General features: G+C 34.6%; 2 protein-coding genes across 2 annotated transcripts; both read left to right on the top strand.

Moving 5' to 3' along the window:
* Positions 1–12,816: 12,816 nt before the first annotated feature.
* Positions 12,817–15,755, top strand: LOC142623649 (plastid-lipid-associated protein 6, chloroplastic). Its single transcript, XM_075797091.1, has 4 exons — positions 12,817–13,271; positions 14,361–14,597; positions 15,098–15,224; positions 15,344–15,755. The coding sequence occupies exons 1-4, from the start codon at positions 12,984–12,986 to the stop codon at positions 15,556–15,558; spliced, it is 867 nt and encodes a 288-aa protein (XP_075653206.1). The 5' UTR covers positions 12,817–12,983; the 3' UTR covers positions 15,559–15,755.
* A 774-nt stretch (positions 15,756–16,529) lies between these two features.
* LOC142623271 (kinesin-like protein KIN-10A) lies at positions 16,530–21,299 on the top strand. The gene is made up of 6 exons (XM_075796661.1): positions 16,530–17,366; positions 18,387–18,542; positions 18,623–18,730; positions 18,815–18,925; positions 19,016–20,635; positions 20,835–21,299. Exons 1-6 carry the CDS (start codon positions 16,713–16,715, stop codon positions 21,057–21,059), a joined length of 2,874 nt encoding a protein of 957 aa, XP_075652776.1. The 5' UTR covers positions 16,530–16,712; the 3' UTR covers positions 21,060–21,299.
* The last annotated feature ends 2,550 nt before the right edge of the window (positions 21,300–23,849 follow it).

Raw genomic sequence — 23,849 nt, 5'->3', positions numbered from 1 at the left:
TCACCATAATCAATTAAGGGGAATATAACTTCCGTAACAACTTAAGTCCTACGATGGACGCATCCTACATATCGATGCTGTGATATTGTCACAAACCTCTTTCATCTCAACTTTGTCCAAGATTGAGATCACATCTGTCATGGCATCGTAATGACCTCCCTTACTACATCTATATGTGCCCCATGCAAATCTGGAATGTTCAACGTCGTTGTTTTCCTGTGCTCTAATGAAATTGTGAAGAATCATTGTAGCAACAATGATGCGAAATCAAGTGCGTATATGAAAGGGTGGCATACTTCTCAGAATTCTCCATTTATTCTTCCAAACTCCAAAAGTTCTTTCTATGACCGAACGAAGTGATGAATGGAGATAATTAAATTTCTCCTCTAGATGATGCAGCTCTTCGCCTCGCTCAAATTCGGGGATGTGGTACCTTTCCCTCTTATATGGTGTAAGGAAGCCTCTCTTCATAGGGTACCCTAAATCAACAAGATAATACTTTCTTGAAAATGAACATGTTTAGTGCATTAACATTTTCACTACATAATACATACTTTAAAAATATCCTTGTGTCATGCGCTGACCCTTTTTATCCAACACACGCTAATGTGAATTTCATGTCAAATTCATGTCATGCGCTGATCCTTTTTATCCAACACACGCTAATATGAATTTCATGTCAAATTCACATTCGCACATGCAGTTTGTTGTTATGATCCCTTTCCTGCCTCTGTACGGGTGTTGCTCATCAACTGGTACGGCCGCAGGGACGTGGACCCCATCAATCGTACCAATGCAACCTTAACCATTGCCACAAAAATATAATGTGAAATGAAATATGTGGTATGACCATAAAGATAATTTGAATAAAATTAAGTCAAGATACCAAATTCACAAAATATCTTGAAATGTGGCCAATATTGATCTGAATGCTGAATAAGTTCTGGCACGTTACAAAATGTACGATCAGCAGGCTTGATAATGTCTGCTGCCATAATGGTGGCTAACAATGTAACTACTATGGCCACGTGTCAATGCATTGTCTCACCCGAATGCTGAAATCTATCATGTACTACTCTTTTACTCGAGGCATGACCAAGTACCACCAATATCATTGCCATAGACTCTTCCAAGCAAACTCTTTTGGTACTGTTATATCCATAGTAAGTGCGCAATGTATTACACAATTGTCAAAACACATGGCTTGACATTCTAAAAACATTGTGACATTTCTGCTAATTTTTATTTAATGTATACTGTACCCATTCATACCCTGTTTGTATATTTGTATGCATTAGTACTTTGGTCATATATGTCTCCACGTAAGCTACACATGCACACCCAGCTATATATGCTACGAGTACAATGTCGTCGGTTAGGTCAAAGTCTGAGTCGTTTAGCAAATCCATCCTTTTTGTGTACCTTAAGACTTCTTTCTTTTTATGTCTTTGGAAAGCCAAGGACACTGGAAAATATGGCCTAATCCTTTTGGAAGATTTAGAAATGCGTTCTCTGACCAATACACACATATTCACCAGTCAATTGGATATAAAGCAATACCATAGGAAAGAAGAAGAATTAGAGAAAGGCTAGCAGGGCTGTGTAGGGGCTGTGTGAGCAGTACCTGGAGTATTGTAGCACAATTAAGACCAAATGTCATTCATTTTAAGGCCAATTTAATAATCACAACCTATCATGGAATAATCAAGGCCTTCATATGATACATGTTCTTTTACAACTCAATATAAGGAGTAAGATGTGTCAAAGCCCTACAAGATCCAAAAAAATTTGCATAAAAATCAACAAATTTAGTGTGAAAGGACTAATTATGTGACTTTTGAAGGGTCACAATCCCACAACTGAGAAAACAAAAAAGTTCTCTAATCATTGAAGCAATGTCCAATTGTCGCCTATACTAAGAGTAAAAGTAGATTATAATCTAATATGTTGTCTTAACATTACATCTATGATAATCTAATTTGTTCATGCTATATCTGAATGCAGGGTAAGTGAGGCAGACAAGTAAAAGATGTAGCTTTAACAACTTTTCTAAGAAACGAGATTTAACTTTTCTAATACACAATGAAGTGCTACAGCCAAATTGAACATAAGCATTTGGCATCTGTAAAATCCCTATTAGAAGAAGGCATCTAATGGCAACTCTTAAATGAAGAGGAAGCAAACAATTGCATTTTGATAGAGCTAATGATCCCAGCAATCAATACTAAGCGTACCAAGTCATATTTCCTGAGGAGATCTGAGTCAGCTAGATCAGAAGGGCTTCTCATACCCCTGTTATGGTGGCTGCTCCCAGGTTGGCAAAAAGCCTACAATTTGACCATAAAGGGTTCAAAAGAAAGCAAAAAACTTCGTTCACAAAAAAAAAAGAAAAAAGAAGAAGAAGCATATTTATTATTAATGTCTCAACAACAAGTTATATGAATATAGTGAGAGTAAAATACAATTTAAATGGCTTACAATACTTACAATAAGAGTACAAGACTCCATAACCTAACAGTATATGATAAATGCAAATAAATTCACAGCAAGTCATATACTAGTACAACTTTCCAAGTTACAAATATCCAAATTATTCAAAGTCTGTGCTACATTTGAAAATTGGAATCCACAAGGTGAAAGTAGTGTTCCCAACCTCTCTAACACCCCCAGCCATGCATTTTAACAGCTAAATTTTAAATAAGATAACCCAATGATTTAGCACTTTCATGGTACATTTAATTTAACATCCCTCTCCCTATGAAAAAATTCTGGAAGCTACCAAAGACTAAAAATCCTTTCTATTAAGGCAGTTACTTAAAATTTTTTACAGCCAATCAATTAGTTGACACTAGTACCCTTCAACTTGGAACTTTATGTTTTACGTGATGATTTTATGGTTTTTTCCAATCAATCTCTTTTGTAACATTTTCATGGAACTCAAATTTAATCATAGGTGCAATTGCAAATGCTTCATCCCATCCCACAAGAGAATTTTAGTAAAGATGAAGAATTAGAGGCAAGATTTTACATTATGTGTCTGTTTGGATAGAACTTATTGCTGAAAACTGAAAACACTGTAGCAAAATAATTTTTAAATGTGTGAATAGTGATGCGGGACCCATTTTTAATAAAAAATTGATAAAAAAGTACATAAACAGTGCGCGCACAGTACGCGCACAGTGCCGCACAGTGCGCGCACTGCGCACATGTCCCCCTCTGCAGCAGAATCAAAAAAAAAAAAAAAAAAAACCAAAACGTAAAACGCAAAACGTGGAAACGCAACAGTTGTATCCAAACCCCCTCTATATAAAGATGTTTCCCAGCTAAATAAACCAAAATGTTTCCTCTTCCAAATTTACTTTTTCAATATCTTTCCCAGGATCCAGTAAAACTGAAGATAAGATATTTGAGACAAACATATCTTTTTTGTTTTTTTTAGTTGATAAATTATGCATACACTTAGTGTATCTTGAACCGAAGACTTCACCTTCCATCCTAGTTTATGCTTGTGTCTCCAATAAGTAATAACACACCAATGTATTAATAAGTATTTGATATGTACTAGTCATGCATCAATCTTTTAAAACATGCAATCTTAAAGAGCATGACAAGGCATGGGACAAATATAGAACTATAGTACTTCCTATATTTGACCACGAAATCAAAACATTTAAGTAATCTAATCTAATTAGATAGAAAAGGAATTAGCCAATTCATGTCTATCTCATGCCTAGCACAATCTAAAAGATGAGTACATGATAAATATGAACAAGAGAAAGATGAGGACACTAACTAAGAGAGGCCAAAGTTTTTTAACACTAAATTTTAAAGACATTGTGAACACTCATAATTCTCTCACTACTGAAATTTTAGATTTCATATGCTATTATGTCATCTCAACTACAAATTTGTGATTTCTTCACCTAAGAATAGTTATTTTTTGCCAATTTGTAGCTTAACTAAAGATGTTGCCAGATTTGACAAGAAACCCACTTCTTTAGGTGGGTGAAAATACCTAGTTGCCCTTTAATGTCAAGGAGAAGTTGAACTATGTTCTCTAGAAACCATTAGGTTATGAAATTTTTCAACACCTCCAGCCCCCCAAGGAAAAACACAACAGAATTGAGCACGGATTTGTATGTGCAGAACATAAATCACCATTAACTCCATTACAAGTCAACCTAGAGAGCCTAAGAAAAAAGATTCAGAAATATGAGATATAATACAATCCGCCAACAATTTAAACTTGGGTACAACGATTAATATTGACCCAGCATTTCATACCCTAAAAGTGACAAATCCTTCCAAAATGGCTTAGTTCCCTTTTATATCTCATTGTATTTTGTAATATAATTTATGAGTGCATTACTACCATCTCAACCAACAGATTGAAACCTTCTTTGAATGACGTGATTGGCAAACATCAATCTGCCTTTATGTAGGAAGATTTATAACAGAAAACAGTGCTACTAATGCAGGAAATAGTGAAGAACTATCATTACAATAGAGGCAGCCTAGGTGTACCTTGAAAATTGATATAATGAAAGCATGCGATTCCGTTGAATCACACTCTATACTTCGCTACTTGTTATTTATTGGTGTTCCCACAAATTTGCCAATATAGTAGTGGTGAAAAAGGCCTTAGAAGATTTCAAAAGTCTTTTTGGCTTATAAGCCAATGCTTCCAAGTTCCAAGATTGAGTTGTTTAGCAATAGATTCCTGACATGCTCCAATTCAAAGAAGGAATATTTCCACTAACACTGCCTAGTAATAACAAACACATTATTAACTCACTAACCTTTTAATTCTTCTTAACATAAAAGAAAGAAAACAAATGGAATTATTGTTTCAGAAGAGCATAAACCAAGTGCTACCAATATTTGATCTAACAATATGAGATATTCTTGAAGGATTAATGAAACCAAATCAAATGATACAGCAAGTATACTTCTAAAGTAAAGCAAACCAATTAACAATCAATTAAGCTCTAAACTAGTAATTTGGAAATTTCATTGTAGAAGTGGGGAAATGATATGTGAATTGAATAAATTAGAACATCAAAACACCAAAAATAGATCAGATGTTGAGCTGAAAAAGGAATAGGTAAGCATACACTAGATCACAATTAATTAGTAACCATTGTCTTCCATAGACACCCATGGTAAGCATAGTTTCTGCCAATAAAAAAAAAGAGTACAACAGGTACATAAAGAAAATCCGATTACTACAACACCAAGCCTAAGCAACCTATCGGGACAATCCCCTTTCATTCAGGAAAAATGAAATTGAGGGTTCCTTTGAAACTACATCTCTAGCCACTTCAGCTAAATGTCCTTGTCATGAAAAAGTGCTACAAACATGCTCCTATTCTCTGCTTTTTTCATGAAGAAGAGGGTGCTGAACATATAAAGGCGATTGCCCGATTGAACCCCGGGAAGACTCAACACCATGTCCAGAATTGCTTTAAACTTAGTAGCTGTTGTGGAAGCAAATGGTGGACGAGTACTTACACTTATACTTTTAACAATAACATTTGAGTTGCTCTTCAAAGAGTCGGACAACTCTTACACAATTGAATGCTTTTTTCTTGGTTTCTTGCAAATTCCCCTGACAAGGTGGACACCGCTTGCCAAGACTTTCCCCTTATTCACTATTGGTCCTGCCCTCAACAATGATGGGTCTTCAACGTCCATTGGGTCAACATTCACAGAAGGTTGACATTGGGGGTCAACAAATTCTTTACTATCAGCGAAGTCCCCAGACCCTTCGGTGCTTTCCTTTGGCATTTGACCACTTGTGCAGAATGCATTTTTTCTCGTTGCAACTGTGCCACCAAACATGATGTCCATGGAGTCAATATTCGGCAGACCTAAAGGGTCCTGCCTTGGGACATGCCTACATGTGGACAACCAGTAGTTAGAACACAATATAGTTGTAGACAGTGGAGTTTTTCACAATTATGTAAAGTGAACTAACCGAAATCTTTCAGGTCCACCACTCATCACTAGCATCAACCTTCCCAGTTACAAAATCAATACCCAACCCACTCCCATGCTCAAACCAATTCTTATAATTCTTCCATTTTTTTCTCAAATGATCCCATTTGTTTTTAAATTGCTGGTGAGTCACCACTTTTTCCATTTCTTACAACTGCTTAATCACTACATCAACACCTTCCCTTCTAAAAAATCCTCCCTTCCTCTTGCCCTCTAGGACTTGAACAGCACACAAATCACAAAAAGCTTTTAGTTCCTTCGATTCTTTCCAATCAGTTCTTGCATCATCACCACCATCCTTCGATTTTCCCTTACCCATTTTTGCTACAACTTCCTTCTATACTCATTGAGGCATTTTAACAAACAGTTCGTGTGCATATCATAATCGGTTAGGCATGCTCACATGAAAAATGCAAAGTAAACTCACATAGTCCAAATACAACATAGGTAGGAAGAGAAACACACAAACTAGTGTGATGGAAAACACAAAAAACTACACACAAATGTTGAACACAAAAACCACACACAAACGTTGAATACAAAAAACCACAGATTGAAGCCTCAGGAAAAATAATATAACCACACACCAACAAATCAGAGAGTATAAGAAGTTAGACACAACTTACCCGTAAATGCAGAGACCCACAGTGGCGGCAACAACGTCCCAAGCGGAGAGAAGGTGAGCTCGAGCGAAGGAAGAAAAGAGGGGATCGGGTGGGTTTGTTTCGCGTAATGGGTTTGCAATGTAGGTGTTTCCTTTGTTTTGATGGATTATTGGTGGGTGGGTAGGTGCAATTCATTGAAGAGGAAGAGGACGAAGCATTGATGAAGCGCATTGAAGACATCTTTGCCACGGTAGTTGACAGAAAGAAGAAACCTGATGCGAAAATAGTCGTTGTGTTGCATACCGTTTTGTATTTCTTCCTCTGCTTCTTTGGGTCAGATGAGTGAAGAAGAAAATATCTCAGGTTTAAGTGACCCAAAACGCACCATTTGTACATAGTGAAATAAAGAACAGTACACGCACAATATTGCTGATTTGAAAACGGTGCGTTCAGAATTCATTTGCCTAGGTGCAACGCATTTCCTCTAGGCATATTGTCCATGAACAGTACACGCACAGTACTGTTTAATGAAAACGGTGCGTTCTAAAATTCTTTTGCGCATTTCAGCTAGCAGTTGCGCATTTTCTTTAGTGGGCATTGTAGCCGTGGGACCCATGACGTGTAAAATGCAAACGCCTAAACGCTCAGCTGAAACGCAATCCAAACATTACCTTAGTAAATTTTTTACTACAGTACATTTGTAGAGGTGGAAACAAAACAACCATCCCTCACATGGTGTATTATTGTTTGGATTTTTTTTTCCTATTTTTAGAAAACTAGATTCACATTTTATTGTGCAATCCAACTTTATGAAAATAGCTCTTAGGTGTTTTCTTAAATATAAAAACTAAATTGAGCGGAAATCTAGTAATAATTATGAAGAGTTGAAGACTATGGGCCCACAACAGATTGTTGTATACATCCACTTAGAGCACTCACATCAATGAATGCATAATAAAAAAAATGTGTAAAATTTATGCAATTTTGCCCAAAAAATGACCCACATCAATTAATATATAATTGTGTAAATTTACAAATTTTCTATAATAATAGTGTAAATTTACACTGATACTATTCATTTTGCATTAAGTTTTTTTATTTTCTCTTTACATATCCCCAAAGAAATAAAAGAAAAGAGTGGATAGTGATTGTTGTATGTGAATATAGATAAAAAATTAAAAAAATTAAGAATATTTGATATTTTAATGAAATGTCGTGTAATATAGATAATCTAATGTGAGATATTTTAAAAAGTAAGCATGTAAAATAGAAAAAGTAGTTTTTTATGTTAAAAAAGACAGAAAGTTTTGCACAAGTAAGTGTGAATGCTCTTAAACACATTGATAACACTTTCTCTCTCTTGTAGACTAAAGCAAAAACTAAGCTAAAGTCTCAACACCTACTTACTTTCTTCATTTCATTCTAAACCCAACAAAGTTAGACTACCTTTGTTTTAGACAACGTTCCATTAGATCATCACACTTACTAACTTGTAATTATTCTCTATATGTGACAATATTTGAGGAAGAAGTGGTAGGTTTGAGGTCAAAAACAACTTCAACAACACGCTTTGACTTTTCATATTTCTTAAATATATTTCAAGTTTTCATTCTCATAAAAAAACTATACCTTCACTTATGATCGTCTTTTTCTTTTGAAGATTTCAAAGCTTGTAGCCAAACTTTGCATTCTAGAGCCAAAAAGTATGCAAGATATCACTTTATCATCAAACTTCAACACTCTCTTAAGTAATGCTCTTAAGTAATGCGGGACAATTATCTATTCATTTTTTTTAGAAACAAACACACACAAAAGAGAGAATATGTTATTGCTATTTAATAAATGTAACTGATAAGTTTTAAAAAAAAAAATTTATTAATAGCAATGCTCTTGTATAATAGTATAACAAATCGACTCATGCAATTGATATTGGTCAAGTAATCAAATGTAAATGGTCATGGTTGTGGTTAAATGCTACACATGTTCAACTACACTTCAATTTGTTGAATGAGAAAACTTCGTTTTGAAGCCAATGTAGAATTCTCCAAATGAACAATAATGCCAACAAATATATGGCCAAAACAAGCATATTAGAATTCAGAAATAGGCGGCCAATATATAAACAAATATGTATTAATAAACTATTCACCTGTTTCTTGGGAAAAAAAATTCTTCTAAAAGGTGTTCAAAGCAAGCATGTTGAACTTCCAATATTGATCATATTCATCAATTTCATATCAAGCAAAATATTACATTATCTTTTTTTTTTTTAACCAAATATAAATTCATCAAACATTACATTAAGTTCATAATATATTACTTTCAGTCTATCAAAAGTCAACCAAATATTAAGGAGCATTATCCATACATGTTTGCTTCCTACCCAAAGTCAATTTTCTAAATCCTTAACAAAAACATTATTCACCCTCTAAGGAGTATTATCCATACATCATCTTGAACAATATTTGTTGATGTAATTGGTCAATTGGAACACCAAAAAATACTCTCATTTTTGTTGGATCATTAATCATGAATAACATAGCATCATGTTGGATGTTCTCAAGTACTCTTGTCTTTACTAATTCTAAAAATATTTTATCTTTATGATAAGAACATGGTCATCCTCTCTCCATGATAGCAAGTCTCTCCCTTAGCAATCTCATGTATTTGGTTCATAGTAGCATGCCCATCTTTAGCAATATCATTTCCTTACTGTATGGTCCATAGATCGGTCGAAGGCCTAAGGCCAAGGCCCACATAAGCCAAGTACAGGCCCAAAGGCCAAGGCCCACAAAAACCAGACCCTCGTAGATTGTATTGACCAAGTGAGATGTTGCGGAGGACGCTCTATAGTGCCTTGGGGATATCCACTCGCTGAGCATAAATTTGAAGGTTAACACAAGTTTCAACGGGGTCAATTCAGAAGTATGTCATGGGTCCCATCTAATTAGGAATCTAAGTTAGAGTAAGGCCCCCATTTTGGGGGAAACCACCATTGATGATGGTAGACCCACTAAGGGAAGGCTATAAAAGGTGGAAGAGACAATGAAGAAGATGTTGGAAAATCTAGGGAAGAGAGATACATGATAGAAAATTGCGAGGAATTAGAGAAGCTCACTTCTAAGCTTGAGCCTCCTCGAAAAACATACATAGGGTAGAGGAATACGGGCTGGGCCAAAAGCTCTTTTATTTGAGTTGTTAGATTGGCCTTAAGAGGTTTTCCCGTTGTAGAAAACTCTTCACCCATACTATACAAGTAAATTGAGGGTTTGACCTCAAGGTCCACACTAGGATTTTTGGGTCGGGGGGCTCCACACTTCCCTTTATACTTGTTGCAAGATTAAAAATGTCTATTTATTTCTCAAGCGTTTCAACCATTTTATTCGGTTTCTTTGCCCTTTTTTTATGATTTCTCACATGAGTACGAATGAGAGACGACTAGAGAATATAATTCACCATTTGACATGTTAAAATCATCAAAGCTATCAACATTTTCTTCCAAGTTTACACTATCCTCTATTTCCTTTTCTCATTGATGAAATATCTCATTTGCATTGATAGAACCTTCACCATTTGTCCTATCTTTGGCATACAAATCTAACAACTTCGCATAATGATGAATTTGAGTGTATCACCAATTTCCAGCATTTGGGTATGCTTAAAGGAATACAATGCACACTTAATAATATTATCATTATTAATATAACAAATATCAATAAAATGTATTCACTTGTTCTAAAAATATATCCATGACATCAAAATAAAAGTAACTAACCTCTATAAAAGGTGCCCACACTTCAACTTCAGCCTAAAGATGTTAAGTAATTGGATTCCTTGTAAATCCACTCAAATTTTTAAAAAGGTCATGACATGCATGGAAACTAGCTTTTAAGGTTTTTATGTGATTCTTGATGTAACTTTTTTCAACAGCATAATTGAATTCTTCAGAACATTTTTTAGACATATTTGTGAAAGAATGGGGACTAAATGTTTGATTATGCTTATTTTCATTGTTTTGTTCTTCCAACATGATATTGAGTAAAAAGTAATTCATTTCATATGATATTAAGTAACATTATCCATATATGCTTGCTTTCCACCTAATTAAAGTCAGTTTTCTAAAGTCTTAACAAAAAAAAAAAAAATTTATCCATCCTTTAAGGAGTATAACCCATACATCATCTTGAATAATATTTTATAGTGTAATTGATCAGTTGGAACACCAAAAAAATGTTCTCACTTTTGTTAGGGTCTTAATCAGGAATAGCATAGCATGAAGCTGGATGTTCTTCGGTACTCCTATTTTTACTAATTCTAAAAATACTTCTTCCTTAGAATAACAACGTGGGCATCCTCTCTCCATGATAGCAACTTCCTCCTTAGTAATCTCATGTCCTTGCTTAATAATTACAAGCCCATCTATAGCAATATCATTTTATTGCCTTATACTTGCTGCTACTATCAAATTATCAATTTTAAATTGAAAAATGTCAATTTTCCTCTCAATCATTTCAACAATTTAAGCTTGTTTCTTTGCATTATTTGGTGATGTCTTACATGAGTATTAAGGAGAGACCATTGGAGGAGAGACCACCGGAGAATATGATTCAACACTATCCTTTGTTTCCTATTCTCATCAATGGACTATCTCCTTTACACTTACAGAGTTTTCCCCTCTGTTTTCATCCCAACCAAACCGACCCTATATAGTGAAATTAGACCTAATTTTTAAGAAATGACACTTCACTTGCAAATTATCAAAATAATTGACAGGCCATCCCCTCTTTTTGAATTATTTTATGAGGGGATGTTAATTATTTTGATTGTTTGAGGGTGGAAAAGGATGAGTGTCAACAATTTTAATTATTTGGGGTGGAGTGACATTTTTTAAAAATAAAATATAATGAGTCTAATTTCAATATATCTTGGAGGTGTCAGCGTAATTTACCAATATGTTTAACACATCAATTTGTTTGAGTTGAAGGTTTTTTTTTCCCTTCTTTCTTGACTTGACATTTTATTATTACGTGAGCTAACTACATTGTAGCGATTGCATACATTGTAGTGATTGCATATTACCCTATTGTAAGTGATATGCTCCATTTAGTAAAAACTACTCAAATGTGATAAATTTGGTAGGGGAAAAAAGATTATCCTTAGAAAAAAACAGATTTCTTCCTTTGCTTCCTAAACTTGATTTGTTTCACAAAAATGACACATTACGACTTGAGAACATCGTTATTTTCAATTTATGGTCTGTTTGTGATCTGCTTATTTTGCTGAAACTATTTTTTTTTTCTGAAAGTACTATAGATAAAAGTAAAGTTAGCTAAAATAGTATAACAGTGGGACTTATGAATAATAGCAAAAATAAGATAAATAGTAAAATAAACTTGTTTTTTTAAGTTGGAGTCAAACACACTTTTTTTTTGATAATCCAAAGGGGCAATTTTTTAATTAAGATTTTATTTCATAGATTTGATAGTGTAACGTCATTAAAGTTTTAAATGAATATATATATATATATATATATATTTATAATATTTAATATTAATTTTGTTTTGAGAGGATATTTAATATTAATTATAAAATAAATCAAATTAAAAAAAGGAATCCATGTTAGCCGTTTAGCCACGACAAAATTTGCAAAATAAGAGTATATTTTTAATATTAAGGGGCTGTTTGGTAACGTTATTCTAATAATGTTGTTTGTATTTTTTGAAAATATGTGTCGGTGAAAAAGTATATGAAAATATGTGTAATATTGTTTAAAAACTAAAAAATATTATTTAAACTACCATACCAAATGAGCCCTAATTATTTGGGCTCTGTTTGGTTGTGTGGTTCTAACACACATTTTTTACATTTTAAACAACCTTATACACTTGCTTGGCCTTTGGGTCCGAATTCTCAAAAAAAGAAAAGAAAAAAAGACCTTACACATTTTTCAACATACTTTTTCACTCAAACGTATATCAAAAACACTAAAATAACATTACTCAAACTCCTCTACCGAACGTATTCTTCAAATTATACGAGTTTGAGAACAACATTTCATCACAATAAATAAACAGTGACCATTTTAAAAAATAAAAAATAAAAAATAAAAAATAAAATATAGAATAGTGACGGGATCTAAAGAGAAGATTCTACGCATGGCAAAAATGGTAACAGACCATCCAAATGATGACAGATAACAGATAAAACTAAAATCGTTTCTCCTCATACCAAACCAATGGTTCCTAACTTGTCTTCTTTCTCTTTCTCAACTCTCTTAACTTTCAAGCCACAAGTCCTTCAAAAAACAAAAACAAAAAGCTTTCAAGCCACAAGCACACACTCGCACGCACTGTGCAAGCAAAACCCACATACCCATCACCCATGGCCTCTCTTTCTCTTCTGCCGACGTTTGTCTCTCTCTCACCATCGCCATCGTTATCACCTTCTTCTTCTTCCTCTTCTTCTTCTTCTTCTTCTTCTGTTACGTGTCTTAGTCCCAGCAGAATTCACACTGTCACAGTCCATTCTCCAAGATGGTCTCGTTCAGCTAAGCGAAGCCTTGTCCCAAGATCAACTCTGGACGAGGTTTCTGTAATTGACCCTCCACCTCCACCTCCACCATCGGAACCCAAGTCTGAGCTCATTGAGTCTTTGAAGCTCAAATTACTGGTAATTCGTTTAATAACAGATTAACCATTTGTGAGTTTTGTTTGTTTTGCTCTTCATATTGTTGTTTTCTGCTTAGTTTTGCGTTTATACTTATAAATAATCACTTGGGTGCTTCGTATTTTATTGGTTCTTTTTTTTTTTTTTTTGAATTTAGTTGAAATGGGTTTGTATCCTGGTTGATTGTAGGGGCAGCATTGTTTAACTTGGTTCTATTGCTTATGCCCGTTATTGGTTTTGATGTTATGTGCTCAGTTATGCTTTTTTGAATTGATGAAAATTGTGAGTTGGGTATTACTGGTTTCCTTGCTTTCTGCTATGTATTACGTCACTGTTCATTGATGTCGATTAATCGGTTTGAACTTTGAACGATCTAATTAGGTTGACATGATCCTATTTCATACAAATCATTTGGGCGCTATCACTTGGTTTAAAAATCATTTTCGCTACTTGGTTTCTTTAATTTCCGATAAAGTTTGATCAGGTATTTTGTCAAATCCTACGCTTGACCTTCTAGAATCTACATGAAACTCTAGGTTTCATCAACTAAGGGTGCTTGGAATTACCACTAAGCTTAGAGAAACATCTTTGATGAGAAAATTCTTATTCAAATTGCATTACTTCAAACCATACTAGAGCCTCTTTTTAACCGGCTTCAACATTTACATTAAAGCACAATTACATCCCAAAAAACCCTCAACAGCATTAAAGCCAAATTCAAAATTTAAAAATAAATCTAGTTCAAAATTCAAATAGTAATCTGGAAGAAAATCTGAAATAACAAACTCTGAAATAATTTTGGCTGTGCTTCCTGCATCAAATTCCTAAAACTCTTCTAAGATGTTGGAAATAAGAGATGCCTTCTAATATGTTCAATTGTATCTTCCCTGGAGTACAGTTAATTTGAGTGCTTCATATAAAGTCTGTCTTTAGAATTGGAGACACTTTTTTGAAAGTGGTAACATATATAAATTGAAGTGCACATAGAGAAATTATATCATGGTAAATACTTTTATGATGGAACGAATTTCCTATTTGATAGTGGAAAGAAACCTTCCACATTCCTTAACATGTATGGTTGATATAATGCAGAGTGCTGTTTCTGGGCTGAATAGAGGTCTTGCTGCAACTGAGGATGATCTGCGAAAGGCAGATGCTGCTGCCAAGGAGCTTGAAGATGCTGGAGGGCTGGTGGACCTCTCAACTGAACTTGATAAGTTGCAAGGGAGATGGAAACTGATATATAGCAGTGCATTCTCATCTCGTACTCTTGGTGGAAGCCGTCCTGGACTGCCCACAGGAAGGCTACTTCCTGTAACTCTTGGTCAGGTGTGCTACCAAAACTGCTCTATTATATTCTCATGTACCATGGTATTATTAATATTATATTTGTTATTAGTATTATATTTACGACTGAGGACGAACATAGCAATGCCATTTTGAAGCCCATATTATGAATTGGCATTGACTTTAGACTTGAGGAACAGAGTTTTCAAGCGCCTTACATGGATGTATGGCAATCAATTAAGAGTAAATAATTTGAAGAGATATTTCCTCTTCTTCATTATCTTCAATTTTAGATAATCCAAGCTGGAGACTTCTAGCACGTTCTGGAAACAAATAATTGAATCAGGCGATTGCTAGTTGCTCAACTTAGATGTTCCAAATTCTTCTGACCATGTTTAAGTTCTAACATATAAATCTAACCTATTTTTTCTTGGGTTCATATTGCGTACATCCAGGCATCACACATAAGATTAACCTTTTATAGATTTCTAAAAATTTATTACGATCCTACCATCTAAATGTATGTTTTCTGTTGTGATTAGGTTTTTCAACGGATTGACATCTTAAGTAAAGATTTTGATAATATAGCAGAGCTTGAATTAGGTGCTCCATGGCCCCTGCCACCTGTTCAAGTGACTGCCACATTAGCCCACAAATTTGAAGTCATAGGTTGGTTCCCTTTTCAAGCTCATATCTTGCAATTGATTTATCTCTACTTCTGTATGATTATCTGAGTGGTAAAGAAGAAACGATCAGCCTGATTAAGCTTCCATTTTTACTGAGAATAGGATCTGCAAAGATAAAAATCACATTTGAGAAGACTACTGTAAAGACCACTGGAAACTTGTCACAACTGCCACCATTAGAATTACCACGAATTCCAGATGCTTTAAGGCCTCCATCGAATCAAGGGAGTGGTGAATTTGAAGTAACCTATCTTGACACAGATATCCGCGTCACCAGAGGAGACAGAGACGAGCTTAGGGTTTTTGTTATCTCATAAGACCTTGGCATTTGTGGTTTCTCTATGATGCCTCGATATTCAAGATTCATGTGTAGCATTCACAGTTCCTGCTTCAATATGTTAATCTTAAATTTTACATACACGAATTGACCACAGGAAATGCTGTTCAGTGACGAACGGTCTAATATGAAACTGTAAAGTTATAATCTATAATATGAAACTGTTTCTTCACAAAATGTGCAGTGCCTGTAACGTGCAGTCAACATAAATTTTCAGACGATGTTGAGGAACAGCAAGCTTGCATGGTTTAATTAGGCTAAACTTGTATTTAAGCCCAATATCTCTGCTCCTTGATTTGGTCAATCTGTGCCCAGTTATTAGCAAGAATTAATTCCGAAGCTTTAACTTATGAGATGAAGATGTAATGTAAATTATAATCTTACTAATCTTTGCTCCATGCAAACAATTAAATCCTTCCTCTGCCTGAAAAATGGAATATTTTATACTTCATAGATCTTAATTTTTAGTGCTCACTTATAATTATAATCAAATATAATAATGAGAGCTAATTTTTTCTCTAACTGCTGTTATTAATGAATTGGTACCAAAAAAACCACAATGTTCATTTATAAGTGCATCATAAAATTAAGATCTAAAACCCCCGAAGAGGCTCCTTCAGTGTGATGAATAAATATCAGAATAGTGTTATTTGTATATAGTACACAAGTGGGCCTGATTTGACCTGTATGGCCCACGTCATCACGTTGGACCAATCTTTATGCCTTAGGTAGGAAAATTTGTTTTTTTGGTTGGACTTGAACTGGGACAGGACAAGAAGGTCAATTTGAAAAGGCAATCAAATCGAAGTCAAATTTGAAAAAATAGAAATCGTGATGTATCTAATCTGATGATGCATCCCCTACCATTTGATACAAAAAGAAACTAGTCGTTACAAAACGTAACGGCTAGATTTTATTTTAAACTTCAAAAAACAAAAACCCTCATTTCAATTTCGGCTATTCCTACTCTTCTCTTTCTCTTTCCTTTTCAAGAACACCAAAACCTCTATCTCTCTCGCTGCAAATCTCTAATCCGTAATTCCTCATACAGCTTTCTGGGTTTCACTCTCTCTCTCTCTCTCTTGGAGTCTTCTTTAAACTCAATCTTGAAATATCTTCTTGGCTCTCATTCTAATGGCTCCCACGCCATCTTCAAAAGTAAATCAAGCCCACCCGACACAGATCAAAACGCCACAATCCAAGCTTCGTTTGCATTACAACAATGCAAACAAACCTAACCCATCTTCGAATCCAAACACACCGGCCAAAGAAACCCCACACCCACAAGAACACCCGGTCGAAGTAATCGCTCGGATCCGAGACTACCCAGATCGGAAAGAAAAACCCACTTCGGTTTTGAATGTTAATTCTAACAACCATTCCATTCGGGTTCGAGCCGATTTTGGCTACCGGGACTTTAGCCTAGATGGGGTTTCCCTTTCGGAAGACCAAGACCTTGATCTCTTTTACAAGACGTTCGTGGAGTCAAGAATCCACAGAGTGAAGTTGGGAGAAAAATGCACCATTATGATGTACGGTCCAACGGGTTCGGGCAAGAGTCACACCATGTTCGGGTGCTCGAAACAGCCAGGGATTGTGTACAGGTCTTTGAGGGATATTCTTGGTGGTGGCGAGGAAGAAAGTGATGGCAAAAGCGAGATTGTGAGGGTTGGAACGTTTGTGCAAGTTACAGTCTTGGAGATATACAATGAGGAGATTTATGACCTTTTGTCAAGCAATGGTGGAGGAGGATTAGGCCTTGGATGGCCTAAGGGCAGTGCGTCCAAGGTAATTTTGTGGTTTGCTCACTTTTTTTTTTCTTGCTCTTACCTGATTATCAATTTAGAATAATTTGCTGTTGTTATTGTTGTAGCTATCTATCTGATTCTTGAAAGCATCACAATTTTTGTTATTTTTGGTTAATTTTCTGGAAATGGGATAATATGATTGTCTCTATAGCTAAGTTTGTCAATCAACTAATGTTTACCTTTATTGTTATTTCTTGAAATTATAATTCAACCAAGAGTGCTTGTTCTCATAGTTGTGTTGAGCTAAAGTGTGTTGATTCTGGTTGGGCACTATGTACTCTCTTAGAAAGCTGCTGCTCTTGTATCTGTCTATCTGATTCTTGAAAGCAACATTTCTGGATTTTTGGTTGTTTTTATTGGGTTTACTCACAATCGATGGTATTCCAATTAAGTAAATGGGATAATATGGTTGTCTTTATAGTGCCCAGTTAGCCAATTAAGTAAATACTGTTGTTTGAGTTTTTCCTTTTCTAAATATTGCAGTTGGTTTCTTTAGAGGGTAATTTCTGAAGCTTCCTTTGTTTTACAAGGGTATGTAATCAAGAATTAAATGCGTGTCCATAAACTTAGGTCTGTGTCTTAGTAGAATTTTAGTTTCTTTAAAAATTTGTAACATGTTAAGTTAATAGGTCAGTTGTGCATCTTCTTTTGTGGAAATTGGCATCCTGATAAGTGAGGAAAGGAAGCCAAGTGAATAATATATGCAAAAGACCTGTTTTCTTGAGCTGAAATCACAAACTGAGCAAATGTGCGCATCTGAATGTTCCATTTAATTTTTCACACCTGATCTGGTTGGGGGTCTAATAATCACGAAGCAACGTGCTGTCTGTTTGTAATATGAAGTCGTGGATCCATTGTCTACTTAGCTTTATTGTTATTTCTTGAAATTCTAGTTCACCAGAAGTGTTTATTCTCACTGTTCTGTGCATTTAAAGTGTGTCAATTCTGGTTGGGCTAGTGTTCTCTATTAGTAATTCGAATGTGCGAATTGCATTTATAGGTTAAACTTGAAGTAATGGGAAAGAAAGCAAAGAATGCCACCTATATATCTGGAAATGAAGCAGGAAAAATTTCCAAAGAGATACAAAAGGTGGAGAAGCGAAGGATTGTTAAAAGCACCCTATGTAATGAGCGAAGTTCTCGAAGCCACTGCATGGTATAATTCCTTTAGATTTTACTTAGAGCTAATAGTTCTGCTGGATTCTTGCAAATTACATGCTTTGCAAATCTGTACAGATAATTCTGGATGTACCAACAGTGGGAGGGCGCCTGATGCTTGTAGACATGGCTGGATCTGAAAATATAGAGCAAGCTGGTCAAATTGGATTTGAGGCCAAAATGCAGGTACGATTTGTCAGCACCTATGTTTTTGTGCCTTCAGTGTTTGCTGTTCATTTTCTAATTTTTATACTTCCATTCAAATCTCAGACAGCAAAGATCAACCAGGGAAACATTGCATTGAAAAGGGTGGTTGAATCAATTGCCAATGGTGATTCTCATGTGCCATTTAGAGACAGCAAATTGACCATGCTTCTGCAGGTAATTACTCTTCATATTAATGTCAGTCATGGTGGTTTAGATTATTCATATGAAGTTTGATTTATGAGGTTTTGTGTTCTTTCTGTAAAGGATTCTTTTGAGGATGACAAGTCAAAAATTTTAATGATACTGTGTGCAAGCCCGGATCCTAAGGAGATACACAAGACGATTTGTACCCTTGAATATGGAGCAAAGGCGAAATGCATTGTTCGTGGTCCTCATACACCACATAAGGATAAAATTGGTGCTGAAGACTCTTCTTCTGCAGTCATTTTAGGATCAAGGATTGCTGCCATGGATGAATTTATTTTTAAGCTACAAAGGGAGAGCAAACTTAAAGAGAGAGAGCGAAATGAAGCACACAAAGAACTGCTAAAGAAAGAAGAAGAAGTTACTGCACTAAGAGCTAGACTTGAGTTTATGGAAGGGAAGGGAACTGGGGCAAGTGAGGAGGAGATCAACTTAAAGGTGAATGAGCAAACTCAGATTCTCAAACATGAGCTGGAAAAGAAGTTGGATGAGTGCCAGAGAATGGCCAATGAGTTTGTTGAAATTGAGAGGAGAAGAATGGAAGAAAGGATATTGCAGCAACAACAGGAAGTTGAAATGCTGCGACAGAGATTGGAGGAGATTGAGTTTGAGCTGTGCCGTTCAAGGGATGGAAGTGTTGATGAAAGTGCATCAAAGGACGTGGAGGGAAGCAGGTTTGCCAAAAGGCTATTGGGGATGTACAACAATGAGGATCCTGGAATGGTGAAATCGATGGATTTGGACATGGATGATCAAGAACCAGTTGTTCGTGAGGTGAAACATGTTGGTGGGATTGTTCATAAACCTACTGGCATCCAAGGTGTTTTTGATAATCTTGTGGATCATAATATTTTTGCACCAAAATTTGGTGATAGGGTTGGTCTGAGCACTGTATTTGAGGAAGAAGAAGTTGAAGGGGATGATGAACATGAAGAGAAAGTGCTAGATGAAGAAGTGGAGAAAGAAATTGTAGAGGATAAAAGGGTCTGTATGGTTGATCAGTGTAGCCCCATAAACAGATTTGAACAAACACCGTTTCTGCCTAGCAGAAGTCCAATGAGAGAAGAATTTTTGAAGGAAAGATTAGAGCTCATGGGATCAGGATTGATTGATGAACCAGAAAATGCTAAGGAAACAGGATCTTCTAGACGGTTGAGAATCCAAAATATATTCACACTTTGTGGGAATCACAGAGAGCTCTCTCAACACATCAGAACCCCAGTACCGCCAAAAAAGAAGTCAGGAACCATTGATCCTCAGTTATCTCCGGTAATGACAAATGGGGATGATTCTGTTGTAAAAAATTTCAACCAGGAAAATTTGGTGGTCCAGAAAGATATGCCTGTTCCAGAGGTTGGAGCCTCAAGTCCCGCACTTATTGTGGATCCACTTGCATCTGTTAAAGAAGTAAAAGATCAGAAACTGACAGAAACACAGATCTACAAGAACAGAGTATACAATGAGATGGCATTGGCTTCAAAGGAGAACTACAACCCTTCGCATGATGGTGCTGATTCACTAATAGATGTGCACTTGAAATGGGAGGCTTCCAAGGAAAATCCTGGGAAGTTCATTACAACCCTCAAGGTTGTAAAGGATGCAAGCCTTGCTGACCTGAGGAAGCTGATAGAAATCCATCTTGGTGCAGACAATCAAGCATTCACTTTTCTTGTGCTTGGGGTATGTTAATCTTTACTCAATTTATAGCATGCTAAACTCAATTTCAAACTTAAGATAGAGCATACTAAACTTAATTTCAAACTTAAGATAGAATTGTTTGAATAATTTTTCTCTATGATAAATAAATATTGGGAAACTCTCTTTTGCTGATGTATAATATGAACTGGTACTTGTGTGGGATGGATGTGTATATATATAGGACCCTACTGGAGCTCCAGTTCCAAAGGAGAAGGAAGGAATGGTACAGGCCATTAAACTTCCTCTTTGCAACAACCAGTCAAATGGCCACTTAGCTTGCTTGAGACCTGCAAAGGGGATGCAGTACCCTTGTCAGACTCATCTCCCACTAACTCCACTCCCATTGAGGCCGCTGGAAAACAAACTACCACTCGCTCCAAATTCATGCTTCTCACAGGTAGTTTGAACAAGTTTATGTTCGAACATTTGAGTGGTGCTGCATACTTTTGTATTGGAAATATTGTAATTAATTTGTTTCTTTCTCTTTGTCATGGATTGATCAGTGTGCACAGCATAGTACAACTTTCTTCGTTATGGATCAATAGGATATTATGATTCCATATCCTAGATTCAATCAGTTACCCATTTAGCAGATGCACCTCATAACATATATATGTGCTTTTATTATTATCTGGTTTTTAGAGGACTTAAGAGTGTGAGGACTTAGTTCAACTTTCTTCGTTATGGATCAGTAGGATATTATGATTCCATATCCTAGATTCATAATCAAATACCCATTTAGCAGATGCACCTCATAACATATATGTGCTTTTATTTTTATCTGGTATTTAGAGGACTTAGAGTGTGAGGACTAGAATGTGACTTTTTTTAAAGAAATACTTCCGTATCTGTTTTAATTTGATTGTGAACCCCTTTTATAACTGCTACTATACATATGCATTAGCTGTTGAGAGAGTGTCCTTAACTAAATGCTATGTAATCCATTTACTTAAGGAGACTCTCAAAATTCACATACACGTATACTTATAAAAGAAGAGATCTCCCAACATTTGAAATATAAGGTATGATTTGATATATAAAAGTAAAACCGATTACTTACCTTGATATTTATCATTCTTGGGATCCTCAACTGGTATTATTTCATTCTTCATCTTGTTCTTCCTTCCCACGTTTGTACTGCTCTGACTAAGAATTTTTTTTTGGTGAGCAACGGAAACATCATAACAGACTCTTTATGTAGGTCAACAGACTCTTATTACCGTTCTATTAAACTGTTCAATTATGGCATCTTTCTACAAGCTCCTCTAACTCTCAAGGGTTTTATCATGGCATCCCTGCATCCCAAAACAGTAAGAACAGATAAAACTATTTTAACAAAGCAGAAAGGAGTCAGAGTAATCACACAGTTACACTTGTGGAAATTAAGGCCTGCCGTACTTTGCATTTCGTTTATCATTAAAAGAACTAAATAAATAATAACGAGTCTTAGAAAAAAAAAAAAAGTAACTACACCCAACTGAGTACAGGAATTTTGCTTACTTTACTTGGATTCCTCTCTTGTTCCTGTTTTACTTTATTTATTTTGTTGTAGATTTCCGGATAAACCAAATTGCAAATAAGGCTTAGATATTTAAATTCCTTTGTTTCTCATCATTTTATTACAGCAACCAAAGATAAAAACTCAAGTTTGAGTATGTACATTTAACACTTTCATGTGCAAATTAAGTTTTACTTTATTTATTTTGTTGTAGATTTCCGGATAAACCAAATTGCAAATAAGGCTTAGATATTTAAATTCCTTTGTTTCTCATCATTTTATTACAGCAACCAAAGATAAAAACTCAAGTTTGAGTATGTACATTTAACACTTTCATGTGCAAATTAATTGAAAAAGATCCCTAAACTTGCCTATCCAAAAAAAAAAAAAAAAAAAAAATCCCTAAACTGAAAAATCTGTAACAAAAATCAATCAACCAAAAAAAGTAATTTTTTTTTTATCAGCCAAAAAAAGTAATTTGTCTTTAGCATTTAAATATATATTAATAGCCGATTCTCAAAAATATATATAATATATACACAAACTAATAGTCAAAACTTATAGAAAATTCAATTAGATTTTAATTAGATTCTCAATTTTGAGCCACGTTTTCCATTTAATTTTTAATTTTGTGTCAAATGAATTATTGAGTGTAATAATCGAAGAGTTCAAGTCCAATTAGATTCAAAATTTGATTTCAATTGGAGTCTAATTTTCTGCCATGTATATATAAAAAATGAGAAACCATTTCAAATTTTAAAAATGTATGATTTAAAGAAAGTGTAAGTTTCCTTCAAAAAAAAAAAAAAAAAAGTGTAAGTTAATACCATATATAATTTGAACATTTTCTTTAAAAAAAAATGTCTAATTTGAACCGTATAATTTTGATTATTTTTAAAAGCCAAAGTTCAAAGGAAATCAAATTAGAATTGAAATTGAATTTCAATTGGAGTCCGATTGTGCGTCATATGTCCCATCTAAGTTTTAATTTTTATGCCAAGTGAATTATTGAGTGTAAAAATTGAAAAGCCTAGGTCCAATTAGAGTTTAATTTTGCGTCATGTGTCCATGTAATTTTTTAATTTTTGTGGGAAGTGTATTATTGGATGCAAAAATCGAAGAGTCTAAATTCAATTAAATTCTAAATCATATATATATATATATATAAAGAGAGAGAGAGAGAGAGACATACATGCATACATAAATAATGAGAAACTATTACATATTTTTGAAATTTATGGTATAAAAAATGTGTAAGCTTACTATGTATAATTTCAACATTTACTAAAAAAAAAATGTATAATTTGAACTATGTAATTCTAATTTTTTTTTTAATATGCACGGGTTTAAACATTAGTTGAGTACAAAAATAGAAGAGTTTAAATCCAATTAAATTCTAAATTGGATTTCAATTAGAGTCCAATTTTTTGCCACGTGTCCATCTAAGTTTTTAATTTTTGTGATAAGTGAATTATTGAGTGCAAAAACCAAAGAGCTTAAAACCAATTAAATTATATATATATATATATATATATATAAATAATGAGAAACAATTACATATTTTAGAAATGTATGGTTTTAAAAAAGTGTAAGCTAATACCACGTATGGTTTGAATCTCTTTTAAAAAAAATGTATAATTTGAACCATAAAATTGTGATTATTTTTAATTGTACTCATGCATAAGTAGAGTTTGAGAA

Source organism: Castanea sativa, chromosome 2 (assembly GCF_040712315.1).
Source record: "Castanea sativa cultivar Marrone di Chiusa Pesio chromosome 2, ASM4071231v1".
NCBI lineage: Eukaryota > Viridiplantae > Streptophyta > Magnoliopsida > Fagales > Fagaceae > Castanea > Castanea sativa.
The sequence above is the reverse complement of the archived record's forward strand: the minus strand, read 5'-3'. Positions and strand labels throughout refer to the sequence as shown.